Source organism: Prionailurus viverrinus, chromosome B1, assembly GCF_022837055.1.
Source record: "Prionailurus viverrinus isolate Anna chromosome B1, UM_Priviv_1.0, whole genome shotgun sequence".
NCBI classification, from domain to species: Eukaryota; Metazoa; Chordata; class Mammalia; order Carnivora; family Felidae; genus Prionailurus; species Prionailurus viverrinus.
This window is the reverse complement of record NC_062564.1, coordinates 149,006,667-149,023,951: the sequence shown is the minus strand read 5'-3', so window position 1 is coordinate 149,023,951 and position 17,285 is coordinate 149,006,667. Positions and strand designations below refer to the sequence as shown.

At 39.1% G+C, this 17,285-nt stretch overlaps 1 protein-coding gene across 9 annotated transcripts in view; it reads left to right on the top strand.

Annotated features, from left to right (window-relative positions):
* The window catches only part of RUFY3 (RUN and FYVE domain containing 3), an 82,234-nt gene that overhangs the window by 12,081 nt on the left and 52,868 nt on the right, over positions 1–17,285 (top strand). Inside the window, exon 1 of one of the 9 annotated variants that reach the window (XM_047855143.1) lies at positions 3,391–4,671. The exons of 5 other annotated variants lie outside the window; for them this stretch is intronic. In XM_047855143.1, the coding sequence (XP_047711099.1) occupies positions 4,494–4,671 (178 nt within the window). In that variant the 5' untranslated portion in view covers positions 3,391–4,493. Of the gene's footprint in view, positions 1–3,390; positions 4,672–17,285 lie in introns of those variants that run through there. 3 more of the 9 variants (XM_047855144.1, XM_047855138.1, XM_047855140.1) reach the window with 3 other exon arrangements.

Below are 17,285 nucleotides of genomic sequence, written 5' to 3'. Positions count from 1 at the left end.
AAGCGTTCTTAAATTTTTTTTTAATGTTTACTTATTTTTGAGAGAGAGAGAGAGGGGGGCGGGGGGGGGAGGCACAGAATCCAAAGCAGGCTCCAGGCTCCGAGCTGTCAGCACAGAGCCCGATGCAGGGCTCAAAACCACAAACTGCGAGATCATGACCTGAGCCAAACTTGGACACTTAAAACCGACTGAGCCACCCAGGCGCCCCTCAAGTGTTCTTAATATGCCCAACTAAGTTAGTGGATGAGGCGGGAACTTGGTAAGATGCTTATTTCCTGCTCTTTCCTCAGAGTGGTAGTACAATAAGTAGTGTATCATCCTTTACTATGATCAGGAAGAATTTGGTTTACCCTTTGCCAGCACACAGCAGGAAAGATCTATGCTGGGATCCCAGTTTCTCAGAAAATGCCCACATATTAAAAACCTGAACTGAATGTATAAGAGAAAGTGGAATATGTGGTTTGTAAAGTGTGAAAGCTAATACAATTTTTTTCTTCCTCAAATCTTAAATTTGTTCAAATTCATATTTGGGAAATTTTGTGGGGACATTGTGTTATTCTGTTTGTGCTTTTTGTTTTGTTTTTGTTTTTCCTAAGTAAAATTTAATCCTTGGATTGGAGTGCTGACTTTTCAGGGCATGAAAGAAAGCATGGACTTTGGTTTGAGGGCATTAAGACAAACCTTGGAATCCCAGATCAGCCACTTGTTAATTGTGTGATCTTGGGCCAGTTACTTGGCTCAACTTTGGTTTCCTTGTATGTAAAGAGGACATACCATATCTCCTTGGCCAGATTCTTGTGAGGATTTGATACAGTATTTATAAAGCACCTAGGGGCACCTAGGTGGCTCAGTCGGTTAAGCCTCTGACTTCAGCTCAGGTCATGATCTCACAGTTCCTGAGTTTGAGCCCCATGTCAGGCTCTGTGCTGACAGCTCAGATTCTGTCTCCCTCTCTCTCTAACCCTCCCCTGTTCATGCTCTCTCATTCTCTCTCTCTCAAAAATAAATAAACATTAAAAGAATTTTAAAGCACCTAACAGAAAATAGAGATTCAATAAATGATAGCTAGCTTAAGTAATTTTTCCCTATTGTATAACAGGGACATTGGGCACAACAAATCAGACTTTGTCTTATAATAGTAGCTGAGTATTCTTTAAAAGTGACTTCTGACTTTGACAGTGAATCTCATTTGCTTTGAATTAATTATAAGATGGAAAATTCAGGCTGTGTAAGCAACTAGAACATAGTATTATTCAGATCATCACCTTGGATGTGAATTTCACTTAGGCCTGTTAGTTCTGCTTCTAGGGCCACACACTATATCTCAACCCTCCTCACGACCATCTTACAAAGATGTGCCTTTATTCACAGGTAGGATCAAATGAGAAAAAAGTTCAAGGTTTGTCTCACTGATGACTTCATGTTACCTAAGCTAATATGTTTACCTAGTAAAGACCCAAATGTAAAAACAGTACTAAACAACGTTTAGAATTATCTGTTAGTCTTCTACAAACAGTGCTTGTTCTCATAGGAAATTCATTGCCTGTGAGCAGTGAGTAAGTGTCCACACTGAAGACTCAAAGGTGTTTACCTGCAAGCAGGTATGACTGAGATAGTGGAAAGACAGGTTTTCCTGCTCACCCACAGTTCTTATTTCTGAAATGACTCCTAATGCCTCCTTAAACTGAGAGATAACCAGTGCAGGAAGGTTTTTCTCTCCTTGGCAGAAGTGTTAGTTGCTTTGGGCTTCCCTCCTGATATCTTCTACCTGGAGAGAAGGACCTCTGGAAGGAATGTTGACCAGGTCTTCTCTGTTTATTGACCTAGATTTTCTTGTATGCTAGTGTCTTGTAATCAATCCAAATCTGTTTAAGGTTGTTAAATGCATATTGGTTGCTAAAAAGATTGTCATGGTTTGTGATAGGCTCAATTCAGATATTCATGGAACCAGGAAATCTCAAAGCATCCAGATTTTTCTTTGTTTTCACTATTCTATATTTCAAGAATGTGTCAGTGACCTACAGTCTTGGTGTTGTACGTACAGAAGCCAGGGCTCTTTGGCATTGTGATTCCAGGAACTATTCAGTGTAAGTTTAAAGATTTTAATGACTGCTTACTAGGTTATAAAGTATTGCATGGTGAAACTATAAACTGTCCCCTTTAAGCTTTAATGTATAAGATGGAAATATGTATGTCTAGAAAGGAATCGACCTATAATTAAATGTGAATGTGTTAAACGAAGACTTGTGTTCAGTATTTGGGTACATAAATTCTGCTTCTTTGAAAGGGTGATTTTGTCTTACTGCATGCCCAGTGCCTGGATCACTGCCTGACATGTGGAATACTCTGACTGAATATTTACTGAATGAGAAAATTAGTGAATGAATAGCTTTGGGTCCAGATGTAGGATAATGTTGAAAGATTTTAAATAGAAATGAATAAACCTGGGGTATTTTGTTTTCCTTAGTAATTTGCTGATTTTCTTCCTAATTGTAAATAATCATATACGTATATGCATTTTTACATTGTACCAGTTTGCTTTCCCTCTAACAGTATGAGAAATGCCTGTTTACCTACAGAACCTGATTCTTAGCATTTTTTCTTTGGGCTCAATCTCAAGTTAGGATGCAACATTTGTGAAATTTTAATATTATATTTGTATGTAATATACATATAAAATGTCATTATAATATTCAAGGAGAATTTTTTTCTTTTAGTTTTCAAAAATCAAGGTATCCTTCTGAATGAAATTCCTAAAATAGAATAAATCGTCTTGGCATATATTTCTTGAAGTTGTAGCTTCCACCTTAAAACCAGATCCTTAAATAGAAAAAATACTTGTTTTCAATTGTCCAAAACATTTTCAAAGAAAATCGTTATCATTCCTTATCTCATTATTTATTGCAGCTCAGAAAGGAAGCACCTAACTTTTTGCTATCAAGGTATAAATGCCTCATTGGATAATACAGACATGTATGTGGGTAGGTGAGTTGGTTGGTTGGTGAGTTGATAATATATGATAATATGCCCTTAGGATGTTCCAGGATGGGAGGCTTTTTAAAAATATAACATAGTTTTATCTTTTACTTAGAAACATAATACATACTTTATGCAGAAACTTGGTAGGGGCGCCTGGGTGGCCCAGTTGGTTAAGCGTCCGACTTCGGCCCAGGTCATGATCTCAAGGTTCATGAGCCCCATGACCGGCTCCGTGCTGACAGCTCAGAGCCTGGAGCCTGCTTCAGATTCTGTGTCTCCTTCTCTCTGCCCCTCCCCCACTCACCTTCTGTCTCTATCAAAAATAAATATTAAAAACAATTAAAAAAGAAATTTGGTAAATACAACAACTTCAAAAGCGGGGGTGGGGCAGGGGATTGCCATTAATTGGAAGGGATTTTACTTTTTTAGCATCAAGGTTTTTTTCTTGCACTTCTATCCAGTCTAAACAGTCCGGTTTTGTACCTTGGAGAAGGAGATTGTAAATGCCTGAGAGTATGATATTTAACTTGAAAATCTGCTTTGGCTTTTCTTAAAACACCACCTTTAGTAAAGAATTTTGATAGCTAGGTATATGAGGGTAAAAGATGGAAGTGAATTATGTGCTTACTAAATTAATCTAACTGCCTCTTTCATCATCTTTGCAATGAAGTACTACCCAGTGTTAATTGTCCTCCTGTTATCTAGCCCTTTTATCCCAAAGTGAGGGAATTGATGAGGATAGGTGCATTGTGTTATGTCTGATCACAGTTTGACTAGCACAGTCTGGAAGTGGGTTGTACAGGATGAGAGCAGCAGCTTAATTGCTCTCCCTGCATCAGCAGCATCTATAAAGCATCCTGGGAATTGCTCGCCCTACGTTCAGAGCAGCTGGTCACATGAGCCTGGATTTTCAGTTCAGTTCATTAGTCAGCCATTTTGGTCAACACCCTGCTTACTGCGCACAACCAATCCTATTAGAACTCAGCATCCCGGCTCATCTGAGCAGATCCTGGAAGTGATTTCTGCAGTTCAGGATATTTTTTAAGCTAAATTGAAAATATTGGTTTATTTTTTGGGATTTTTGGGGGGTATTTTTTTCCTGCACAAAGGAGGATTTTTCACTTATTCATTCAGAGACCAGTTTTTTAAAGCCAGCTAAGGTAGCATCGGCTGTGCAACGTTTAAAGCCTATAGCCCAGCTGAAAAAGGAGGGGGCAGGGAAGAGAAGATAAAAGAACAGAAGCTAGAGAAAACAGGCATCATTTTATTTTGCTATGTGGTAGGAACTGTCTATGAGAAAAGATAGTAGAGGATTGCTTGTCTTGAACAGTTGGTTCTTAAACCGTAAGGTATTTTTCCTTGTGTTTTGTTTTAATCTCCCCCACCCCTTTTCCTGAGAGCTTTGTTTCAGAGCTTTGGATTTGGGGTTTTGGGGTAAGGAGGTTTTATTTATTTTTGTTGGGGTGAGTGTGTGTGTGTTTGTGTGTGTGTGTTGTGGTCCCAGCTGAGTCATCATGTCTGCTCTGACGCCTCCAACTGATATGCCAACCCCCACCACTGACAAGATCACACAGGCTGCCATGGAGACCATCTACCTTTGCAAATTCCGAGTGTCTATGGATGGAGAATGGCTCTGCCTGCGAGAGCTGGATGACATCTCACTTACACCTGACCCAGAGCCTACCCATGAAGGTATGGTCAGAACCCGTCCACTAGTGTCTCACCAGCGTCCTCATTGTTACAGTAAGCTGGGAGGGTCAGGGAGAGGTAGGAAGAACCTGTACTCTGTACTCTAACCTGTTAACAACCATGACAACCTTTTTTCCTTACCTACCACCCAGTTTACCTTCTCTACTTTACTGGGAAAAAATATTATTTCCCTGCCCCCTGAGGTATCCTTTCAAAAGATGCTGGTGCCTATTTAGAGCTCTTTGTCTTTAAGCCCCTAAAGAGAACATGTGAGGTCACTTATCACATTTGGCCCTAATTGATAATGAAAAAGCTATTAATATTGATTATATACTAAAATATTATAGAAATTACAATAATTCTTAATAGATTAAGTTAAGACAGCATGACTTTAGGATTGTACTTGACATAGTTGAAACACTTGAGGTGTTTTACCAAGGGATATCAGGGTATAACCTGTGAAATAGGCTATGATATCTAGAAAATAGTTGATCAAACATTATCTTTTTTTTAATAATATGGACCGTAGATAAGCAGTTTTCCATTCAGTGCTTATTTAATGAATATGGATGCTTTAAAAAGCATACTGCCTCAAAAAGGTTAAACATGATTAATAAGGTAATCTCTACCCATAGAATCTATTGGCCATTGCTTTTTATAAGTTATTTGTGGTAACTGTGATGACCCATTTGAAATTTCCATTGTCAGTACCTTTGAGACCTTTGAGGTTGCTTGACTTGTGACTTTCTCCCAGAACCTTTTCTAAATTACCACAGGTTTTTAGCTTGTAGCCTTAATTCTCTTAAGTCAATGCCATAAGGAAGAGAGTTAATTTAAGTCATAGCTACAAATATTTTGTTTTTTATGTAATGACCTTTTAACTAGTGTTTATTCTCCAGCTTTGAAATAATGCAGAAATGCTCACAAATGAGAAATTCTTTATCAACATCTGCCTGGTGTTTAGGCATATCTGCTGAATGGAGGGCATAAGGTGAATTGCACATAGCAGATTGGGTTAGGAAAAGTGATTCCTTGCCCTTGACCTTGTGTTGCAATCTTAGCGTGACTCAGATCTCACCCTTTATGTCTGAAAAGGATTTTATTTCCCCCGTTAGGCTTAGCCTTGAGAAAGTTTTAGAGAGAATGAATACCACAGAACACAAAGCAGTCATTTTGGGTGTGTCTTTAAGGGCAATATTTAAGTAGTTTTTAAGACCCGCTGCGTCTTTTAACAATTGGTTTGTCAGTTGGACAGCTTCCTTGGCTCTAAGTCTCAGAAATGTGCACAGGGGTTGGCAGACATCAGCTGGAAATCCATAGAATGCCAGTACTGTTTAAAACAACCCCCAAAGGTTTAGGAATCTTTAGGGAAGAAAAATACGTTTTTAGAAGGCTACCAAGAAATCTTTTAGTGAATGCCTCAATTTACATATTTTGTTTTTAAAAATACTCTCATCCATCTTGAAAGTAATATAATATGAAATATTCCTTTAATTATAAAATCCAGTATATTAGTGTTTCATAAATAATTTTTAACATTTTTAGTACTTTGAATTTATATTTGTTTTTTGAACAGGATTCCTATGAGCGAGCAAAAATGAGCTCATGGTTCACGTAAGCATTTATAGTGGTTCTGTATGAATCCTTCATGGAGAAATCTGTGATGGAAATCTGTACGAGGGCTGCAGCTTAAGCTCTAAGTGGCACATTCTTTGATTAAGGAAAAGAGACAAATAGGAACTTCCCAATACCTTAAAATCAGCTATAGAGGATGTGAAGGAAAATAGGGAAATACTGTCCTTGAATTTTGGAATTTTGCCTTAAAGTGGGCAAGAGAAACAATAATTTCAAGTGATTAGAAATGGATATAATAAAAGAAAGTCCAGACATCTGTGGGTTTGGGGACCTGGGAAACAAGGTGGTGCTTTTCAGAGCTTTTATTTCCTTGCTCCACTGGCTAACTCAGGATGTCTGAACAGTCATTTGGACTCAAGAAGTGTCTGCTTTAATATTAATACCAGTGATAAGTATTAGGTATAATTTAGCTATCAGCATGTAAGCAGTTATCGCCAGGCCAGTGATACTGTGAATCTCTCACCTTGTTGACAAAATGGAGCACCTGGTACCTGGACACACAGGAGGATTCACATTATACTTCCCAGCTGATTCTTGGAGGGAAAGCCTTCCAACCACACAAATCCTGCAATGAGGCACCCTGACTCCCACAAGAGAAAATGGACAAAAAGCATCATATACCCTCTTAAGACAAGAATAAAGATTGGGCATGGCCTCAGTTAGAAGATTTGTAGTTTCCAACTTTTGTTTTCTGAAAACAGCTCATGCCTCTCACTGTGCAGCCCACAGTGCAGGCCTGGACCTAGAGTTTCCGCCTAGCTTAGCCCTAAAATACATGGGAATAGAAACATTCATGTCATCATGTCAGTGCTTGTTGGTAGTCAAGGAAGTGATCTCTCTCTCAGTACCCTTTTTTAAAAACCAGGAGGATATCTATAAATCTGTGTGAGTAGATTTCCCCTAAGACAAGAGCCCAAGACCGATTCCACAGAAGAGGAGAGGGTTCAGGAAAGGCTTCATTTAATGAGTGAGACTGGCCTGGACATTGTACATAATTAGGTGATCATCAGGCAGATGCAGGGTGAAGAGGGGGGACATTTCCAGCAGTACATGGTGAGCTGGTCGAGCTGGAGAATAGCAAGTAGTTATGGGTGGTAATTATCTGATTGTAGGTGAGAAAAATTGAGATAATTAATGTAAACCCTATAAATGTTACTTATGTGTGTAATAGTTATTCATGGAGCCTTAGGTTGCACTGCAGCATGTTTTTGAATACATTACCATTTTAATGTATATTTTTGTTTTTATGTCTAATTTTTTGGAGCACTCTGAACTAGTTTACTAGACAGACTAAAGTAGACCATTAGTAGCTTAAATTCATGTTTTAGCATTATCCTTTCTTGGAGCTCTATAAAACAAAGTAATTGATTAAAAATACAACTTAGTTATCAAGCAATACTTGTTTTCCTATTAACCTTTTAAAGAATGGGAATCTGATGTTGAGAGATGATGTCCACAGATGATCAATTTAATACAGTAAAATGTACCATCTGGTTACAAAGACAGGTATAAGCTTTGAAATTACTTTTTTGACTTAGGAAACTTCCTTTTCAGATACAGATAATAAGAGACAGACTATGGAGGCAGTGACATATTGGACAGACACGATAGTTTTCGGGTATTGTAGAGAACTATATGTGATGGCAGACCTAATACATGCTATTATTGCATAACTCTGCAGTTGCCCTGGTGGTGTCATTTTGCTTCAGTGTTCATTAGAATAGCTGGCATTTTACTGTAATGTATAAAGAGGTAGTTTATATGAAACATCTCTCCTTGACATACAAGGACGTGTTCTGGTCTGCCTGTTGGTCAGAAATATTTATTAGGCATTCCTTGATGCAAAGTCCAGTTCTAGGGACTAAGAAATAAATAGACACCCCTTCACATTTCCCAAAGGACAGTCTGGGTGTAGATTATGGGTGCAGATTTGTGATCAGGTTTTTCCATTTGATAGGAACTACTCTACTGATCAGATACAATAGGGAATATTCTACTGATAAGATATAATAAGCAAGGAAAAATCCCCTAAAGATGTAATGGAAAAGTGTTTATTATTCAGTGACTGTGGGAAGTGTCTCATGCTGAGATCACTCCATTGACATTTACTAATGTACTTTTACTCATCAGTATCACTGTACCCTAGTATAACCCCATCCTGCTTGGGGTGAAATATGTATGTTTTAATGAAAAAGGTGCCTGTCCCAATGGGCGTTTTGGCGGGGGAAGCCAAAGGGCTATTTACCAAGAAACTTCAGAGCATGAATTCACTATAATGCAGAGCTTCTAAACCTGGGACCCGTGATCCTAATTATCATTCAAAAAATTTTATATCTGTACATTTTTTTCCTGTAGAAAAATCCTTAGTGTCCATTAGAACCCTCAAAGGAAAAACGAATAATGCTTTAAAAACTCAGCTTTTATCATACAGACCTTGGCCCTTCATTCAACATGCATTTAAGTATCCTACTTATGATTTATGCCCCACACTTATAATTTATGTCCTAGTACAGTGAAGTGAACAAGTATGGTCCTTTGGATTTTCTGGGCTTATTTGATAGGTTGGGAGGTGTAGGGTGGGGTACTTCAAGCAAGTAAAATGACAGTCATTGCAGTACAGTAGTACAGAGTGAAAAATCTTATTCCAGAGAAGATTTCCAATTGAAGTAATGTTTGAGCTAAGACCTAAAATATGTGCAGGAGTTATCTGGGCATAAACTGGAGGCAAGGGAGTCTTAAGGGGTGGGGATGGGGAGGAAGAACTACACAGACTCAAATGCCAGAACTGAAAGGTGGTTAGTATTTATTTTCCGCCCCTTTCCAAATTTCCTCTCCAGTAAGTTTTCACATGCTTTACTGGGAACAAAATGTTAGGAGTAGTGATGAAAGTAGTAGGGTTTTTTTTTCCTTCTGGTTGTGCATAATGTTAATTTTTTAACATTAAAATTAAGTGTTTTAACAGTAAGTTCATTATGTATGTGCATTTACTCCTATACTTTAATAAAATAAGCATATATTATATGTGAATTTTAATAGCTCTCCTGAATAAGACTTAATAGTCATTTCTCCCAATTAATAGAAGAACAAAACTATTAATCTTAAAAAAAAAATTGTTAAGCTTTATTTATTTATTTATTTATTTTTATTTTTTTTTTTAAATTTTTTTTTCCCAACGTTTATTTATTTTTGCGACAGAGAGAGACAGAGCATGAACGGGGGAGGGGCAGAGAGAGAGGGAGACACAGAATCGGAAACAGGCTCCAGGCTCTGAGCCATCAGCCCAGAGCCCGACGCGGGGCTCGAACTCATGGACCGCGAGATCGTGACCTGGCTGAAGTCGGACGCTTAACCGACTGCGCCACCCAGGCGCCCCAAGCTTTATTTATTTTTGAGAGAGAGAGAGAGAGAGAGACAGAACATGAGCAGGGGAGGAACAGAGAGCGAGGGAGACACAGAATTCAAAGCAGACTCCAGGCTCTGAGCTGTCAGCACAGAGCCCAATGTGGGGCTCGAACCCACGAACTACGAGATCATGACCTGAGCCAAAGTTGGACACTGACTGAGCCACCCAGGCATCCCAAAACTATTACTCTTAATGTTGAATCCCAGTAACCTGCAGATTTGTGATCAGACTTTCTATTTTCACTTATTTATATGTGAACATTCATTTATCTTTTTGATGATGAACATGTATTTACTAAGAAAATTGTAAGCATGCAATACTCAAAGGTTCTTATGTGAAATGACTTTAACTGAAGTTGACAAAAAAAATCAAGGCTCCAATTTTCATAAGTGAATATATGTCATTTGTATCAAAAGCACTTTACTAAACTATATATAAATGATCTTTCTGAATTTAACACAACACCTGTAGACACACAAGGCATCTGGCTATTATAGTTTTCTGTTATGATTAAACAAGCAAATAGTGCTACATGTGTTAGGGCGTAAAAGAAGGATATATGTGCTGTGTTCCACAACAAAGTCTTAATTCTGTCTTTTATTTTCATTTGTACAACTACCAGGAGCTAATTGTGTCACATCTAGATTCCTACACCTACTTTCAGCTTTTCTCCAAACCCATTTCTCTTCCTGTACTGATTCATTCTTCATAAAATTGCCAAATGAGTCTTTATGAAAGCCAACTTTTCATTCTTGTACAAGAGCCCTGTTTCAGGCAGCCTTCTGTATTACATGTAGAGTACTCCTGAAAAAGTGGTAATGGTATTGGAACAGGAGGAGACGTTATCATTTATTGAACACTTATTTTGTGCCAAGAACTGTTCCAAGTAATATGTATATAGCATGTCATTTAATCATTGCAACAACCCTTTGAGCCTAGGTACGATTATTACGCCCATTTTACTAATTGACATTTGGGAATGTAGTAAGTGATAGAGCCAGGATTCAAACTCAGGCAGCCACAGTTCAGTCTGCTTGGGGCACTCCTATAGCAAAACTCAGTAAAATGTAAGTCTACCAATAGACCTGCATGTAACAAAGGGCGTCTACTCTGGTGACCTATTTCTAGCAGTTTTGTACACAGTTGATCACGGCAGTGGCCAGCGTAAGTCCAGTGAACATCAAAATGAGGCCAAAAGCATGCTAGTTGGGGCATGCTTGGTGATTGCCATTAATTGAAGTGGAGATCCTAGCTTTTATCCACTTGTTTTCATTTTCTTCTTTCCACTCGTTTTTATGAAGTGCGTGAAAATATTTACATAGTTTCAGAGATACTCCCAAACAGCGGCACACTGCTAAAACTGACGTGGCTGGCAGGTCAGCAAATGTTTCTGAGGTAGATGTACAAAATGATGTGAAAAGCTGTTTGTGGTAAGAGAAATGTTCATGATTATGGATTGAAATAGTAACTACATTGAATCCTTAGTCTTTAGCCAAGTATTTCCATGCCCTTCTTTGGGTAATTTTACTTATCTAATGTTTTTTCATACTCCTGTTCCATACTTAACCTATTTCAGCCAGGTTGTAGATTCTCACTTCGCCAGGACCCTGATTATTCTTGCTGTTACACTATCCCCTCTTGAGATTCTCCATGCTGACATCATATCAAGAAATGGAAAGGCCCCTTGACTCCCTTCATCCAGAAGGCCTTCTCTAGCATGTCCATTGCTCTTCATCTCCTGAATCATATGCCTTGAATCGTTGGGTAGTGTCTGTGCCACTTGATTGAATGCACTTGGAATCATTCTCCAGTGATTCATTTTAATCTATGTGATCCCTCATTTATGAAATTATATAGAAAGTTCTTTGGGCAAAACTTTGTTTTGCATCCTTCAGAAGGCCTCGTAGTACCAGGTACTGCTTACAGTAGCTATCCAACACACTTCGGGTGAATGCAGTAATGCCCCATAACTCCAGAAAATAATCAGTGGTGAAAGAAAAGATTATTGGAATACCTTCCCTCCATCACACACAATTTGTGCTTTTTTTAGGTTTTTTAAATATTTTTTTTTTTTGCTTTTTTTTTTTTTTCAACGTTTATTTATTTTTGGGACAGAGAGAGACAGAACATGAATGGGGGAGGGGCAGAGAGAGAGGGAGACACAGAATCGGAAACAGGCTCCAGGCTCTGAGCCATCAGCCCAGAGCCCGACGCGGGGCTCGAACTCATGGACCCGGGGCTCGAACTCACGGACCGCGAGATCGTGACCTGGCTGAAGTCGGACGCTTAACTGACTGCGCCACCCAGGCACCCCTTAAATATTTTTTTAAGTTTATTTGAGACTGAGCATGAGCGGGAGGAGGGCAGAAAAAGAGAGGGAAACAGACTAGGAAGCAGGCTCCAGGCTCTGAGCTGCCAGCACAGAGCCTGATGTGGGGCTTTGAACTCACGAGCTGTGAGATCATGACCTGAAACCAAGTCAGACACTCAACCAACTGAGCCACCCGGGTGCCCCTTGAGTTTTTTTAATTTAATTCTTTTAGTCATTTATCTCCTATTCCAGATTGACTGTATCTTACTTAGAAAGTTGAAGTTTTGTACAATGTAATAGTTCCTTATTGTTGTTTTCTACTAAATCCAAGCATACTATTCAGTGCTGATGAAAGCAGGGGAAGCATTGGGCACAGGCTCTGCTGGTAGGCGTGCACATGGGTGCAGCTTTTTTGGGGTTCACTTAACCCTGTGAATCAAGAGCCTTGACAAGTTAAATCCCAGTGATTATACCAAACATCTGTCTTAAAGAAATAATCAGAAATAACAGGCAAGTCCCTGTTTTAATGATTTATAGTAGCAGGACCTTTAAAAGCAACCCGAGTCGCCCAATAGGAAAGTGGTTCAGTAAATTGCAGAACATCTATACAACAAGCCCTAAAAGATGATTATGGAGGAATATTTAATGGCATAGGGAATTGTTTAGGATATAATTTTTAAAGTTTATTTTACTTATTTATTTTGAGAGAGAATGAGAGAGCGGGAGAGGAGCAGAGAGAGGGAGAGAATCCCAAGCAGGCTCCACGCTGTCAGCACAGAGCCCGATGTGGAGATCGAACTCACACTGGGAGACCAAAGCCTGAGCCGAAATCAAGAGTTGGACACTTAACCAACTGAGCCACCCAGGCGCCCCTAGAATATAATTTTTAAAAGCTGTTTCCCAAACTACATACACTGTGGTCACAATTTGTGTTAAATGCAGGGGTACATATCCACCACAAGTAAAACAAAATGTACCAAATATGTAAAAAGTAATTACCTCTGGACAGTGGAACGACAGGTGACTTTTATGACATTATTTAAACTTCATGTCTTCCAAATACTCTACAAGAGGGTATATTAGTATAATCAGGAAAAAAAATGCTCTTTTTTAAAGCAAAAGGCTATATCAGTATAGGTGTGCGATCATCCGCCTGACTTGTATTTAATAAGTACTTTCCTTAACAGTTTCACATCCATTGTCAGAATAATTTTTTTTATATTTCTAGTAGATATTTTGAGTTTTTCTGAGTCCTAGGCCTGTATTTGTGTACTGGCATGCTTTGTTTTCAGAGCTGTCTAAAAGCTGCCTGCAGTACACCAGGTGACCCACAAGGTCTAGACTTAGATGCATTCGGTACAGCATTTGATTTATTCCTTTCAGAAGTGTTCAGAAAATAAAGCCTGAATTGTTAGGATTTAAACGGAATCCTGTTACTGTTCTTGGCTTTCAATATGGCACACCTCCCTTTATAATCTGCCCTCGGTGAGATTACGGGAACATTTGTTGCCACCAGCCCTGATAGCCTCAGATTTATATTGTCAGGTTCTCCAAGTTGTGATTACGTGTGCAGAAGGCAGTCTTTGTGAACTTTTCGAAGTGTGGACGTGGTAGCTTGTAATACCATCTTGGAAGCCTATTGGGCAAAGTTCTTTGGACAAAGTTCATCCCTTTCTTGTTGCTCTGCTGTGGAAGAGCTTGGCTAGTCACCCTTTCAAGGTAAGTTTTACCCAAGTTTTGTAAAATCCTTCCTGGGAGAGAAATATCAGCAGAGCTTTGTGCTGCCTCTGAGCTGACTGTAATGTGCTCTCCCTGAAGTCAGCACTCTCCTTCCCATTCCAGTTCCTTCCCAACTCCTTCAAATGCCTGCACTGGTGTCCACGTTAGTGCAGTGTCGTAATCACAGTGCCTTACTGTCTTTGCTCTATTGGTGAGCCTTTCTGGACCTTTCTGAGAACAGAGCTTTTTCTTTAATCTTTAATTTGTGCCTTTCTTAATGGAGTTTATAGTGACTCTTCCTTGGGTTATCAGCTTCCAGTGCAGAAGGTCATTCCTCCTAAACTTCTCTTTGACATATTTATCATTTTCCAGAGGTAAATGCTGTACCCGATTAGATAACTACTCAGTGATAGAGCTCAGATTGGAATTCAAGTCGTTGGATTCCCAAACCTGGGTACTTGTAAGACGTGGCTGGAAAGGGCAAGTGCTATCATCTGAGAGTACCCACAGGATTCTCCGCTTTTCAGCTGTGGTTCTGTATTTTGAGTTTTGTCAGTACCTCCTTTTTGTGGGGAAATAGAAAGCATAATGGGGCGCAGTTTTCCACTGTGGTTCCTCCAACCCCCACCAATTCACTCTGACTGCTGTGAAGTGCTTTTGAGTCCAGGGGAGTAAACACAAAAAACTGTTCCTTGCAATTTTTCATAGTTGAACTTTGCCAGAGAACAGATAGAAAGATTTGATGAGCTTAGAAGCACATGTATAGAGGGACAGAGAAATAGATTTGTTGACAAATGGCCCCTAAGGAATTATTTATTTTTCGTTGTAATTAAATATTCTCAAAATAAAACGTATATGTGTCAGTCTGCTGAAAATAATGTTTTTTTAGAAAATATTTATTATGTATATAAGTATTTTATGAAAGCAACTTTATTTTTCTAGTTATGGAAATGATATATTCATATTGTAAGAGTTACAGAATACAGAAGAGTGTAAAACACAAACTAGTAGAAGTCACCTAAAGTTCTAGCACCTATTTTTTAAAAATTTTTTTAATGTTTATTTATTTTTTGAGAGAGAGAGAGAGACAGAGCATGAGTGGGGGAGGGGCAGAGAAAGAGGGAGACACCGAATCTGAAGCAGACTCCAGGCTCTGAGCTGTCAGCACAGAGTCCAACACGGGGCTCGAACCCACAAACCACGAGATCATGACCTTAGCAGAAGTCAGATGTTTAACCGACTGAGCCACCCAGGTGCCCCGGTTCTAGCACCTGTTGATAACCACTAATAAGATTTAGTAACCAGATTCTCTTTTTTATTAATATATACACACAGTTCACTTACAAGCTCACACAGTTTTTATACATGCAAAATCGTACCATTCCTGTGTTGTGTGACCTGCCTTTTTTCCTCTGCAGTATCTTTCCACCACAGTAAATAGAAATCTGCATCACCTCACTTAATGTCTTCAGTTTTTTGGATATGCCATAATTTCTTTGACTTCCTTATTACAGACGTTTAGATTGTTTCTAAATTTGGCCACCACTTTCATTTGGGGTATTTTTACCCAAATTATGTTTACAGTTTGAACAGTTTACCAATTTTCATCTTTAGAAGTGGAGTTTCTGGGTCAAATAGTAATATATTTTAATTTTTTATACACATTTCCAAGCTGCCATAAACATTTTCAAAAATTTTAATAGCATGGTATCGTGAACTTTCGTATTAGCTTTTTCTTTTTGTCTTTCGCTACTGCAGTTGGTTGTGGTTTCTCACAGTACTAAAATCTGAACTTTCCAAATGAAACAGTTGTGGTTTTTAGAACAGTTGATTCAGCAGCTGTAAACTCCATGATTATGTTTTATCTGGTTTTTTTTTTTCTTTAAGCCAGTGACAATATCTTAGGTAGAAGAGAATGAGTTTTACTGTTAAATGTACAATGAGAAATTTTCTGATTACTGGAGTTTGTTTTCTGGGATGAAAAGGCTGCTGATATTTCTCTTTCTCCTAGAGCTGTAAAATTCAGGGTGTACTACATTTCATCTGAGAATCCCACAATGTCTAGGCCTGTGGGCAGCAAGCTTCCCAGTTGAGGTATCAGACACCTCATGATTATTTCTTCCATTGCAGCCATTCAGGTAGGTGGCAAAGGCTCTGCTAATTTGGGGAGGCCCCCTTTCCCTCATCCTCTCACTCTCCATCAGGCTGTGTCCTCCTTAGCCTTCCAGTATCACGTAGCTGCTCACCTGATTTAGGAATCCATTTTATCTTCTCTTATCTCTCTAATACCAATCTCTGTTTACCTCATGTCACAGTTACTTAGTTCTGAAGGGAAGTGCCTGTGATATTTCATACTTGTGACTTCTGTACAAACTCACTGTACTATCTGCCTTAGTAAAAGCCTTTGTTCAACATAAAGCCTAAGTATTAAATGGCCCAAGTGTTGATAACTGTATTAGGAAAACCTATAGTTCTCTTGTGTCTTTCTCCTTTCACTCAGGACGCCTCACTTCTAACACTTCTGGTCACCAGATGTATGTGTGTGGGGCGGGTGGTCCAACACCAATCTGTGGCACCGGCTGGGTGTACAGTTTAACTCAATTCTGACTTTGCCTACCTGGAGGTAATGTCAGATCCCACAGGTTAAGAGCTCAGCCCCACAGAACTGCCCCCCACTCTAGATACTAATCACAAGTAGTAGATCCCCAGGTTACCCACAACTTTTGTCCTACTTGGCTAACAAATCAGACGTCCCCATGACCGCTTTCCCCTTAGATTCAGTGATTTGCTAGAACAGTTCACGGAACTCAGGGAAACACTTAAGTTTGCCAGTTTATTAAAGGTTATGAAAAAAGGATACAGATGAAGGGGAGATACATAGGGTGAGGTCTGGGAGGGTCCCAAATGCAGGAGCTTCTTCCTGGTGGATTTGGGGTGTGCACCCCCCTGGAAAGCTTTCAAACCCCATACTACTAGGATTTTGTGGAGGCTTCCTCCGTTGGCATGATCAATAAACTCCATTTCCAGCCCCTTTCCCCTCTCTAAAGAAGTGAGTGGTGGGGCTGAAAATTCCAAACTTAGAAGCATGGCTTGGTCTTTTTGGGGACCAGCCCCCATCCAGGAGCCCACCTAGAATCACCTCATTAGAACAAAAGATGCTTGTAGGGCTCTTATCACTTAGGAATTTACAGGGGTTTTGGGAGCCCTGTGCCAGGGACTGGGGAAGAAGACCAAATAGATATTTATTATAAATCACAAGATCACAATCACTTAATATTACTTTTTTTCCAAGACCATTTGTGTTTCTTTGCTGATATTTTTGTTTTTAACTCTACTGTGGGGAAGAAATAGATCTTGGTCTAAACTACTGGTTTATTAGAACAGAACCTCTTTGTACTTTTTAAAATTAGTTTGGCAGTTCCTTTACTAATTTTTATATTACTAAAGCTAATTATGTTACTAGTTAGTTTAAGAGTATCTCAGCTGTTAAACTTGTCATTTGGTCTGCTTGTGTTGGCTTATTTTTACCCTGTTTAATATTAGTTTGTT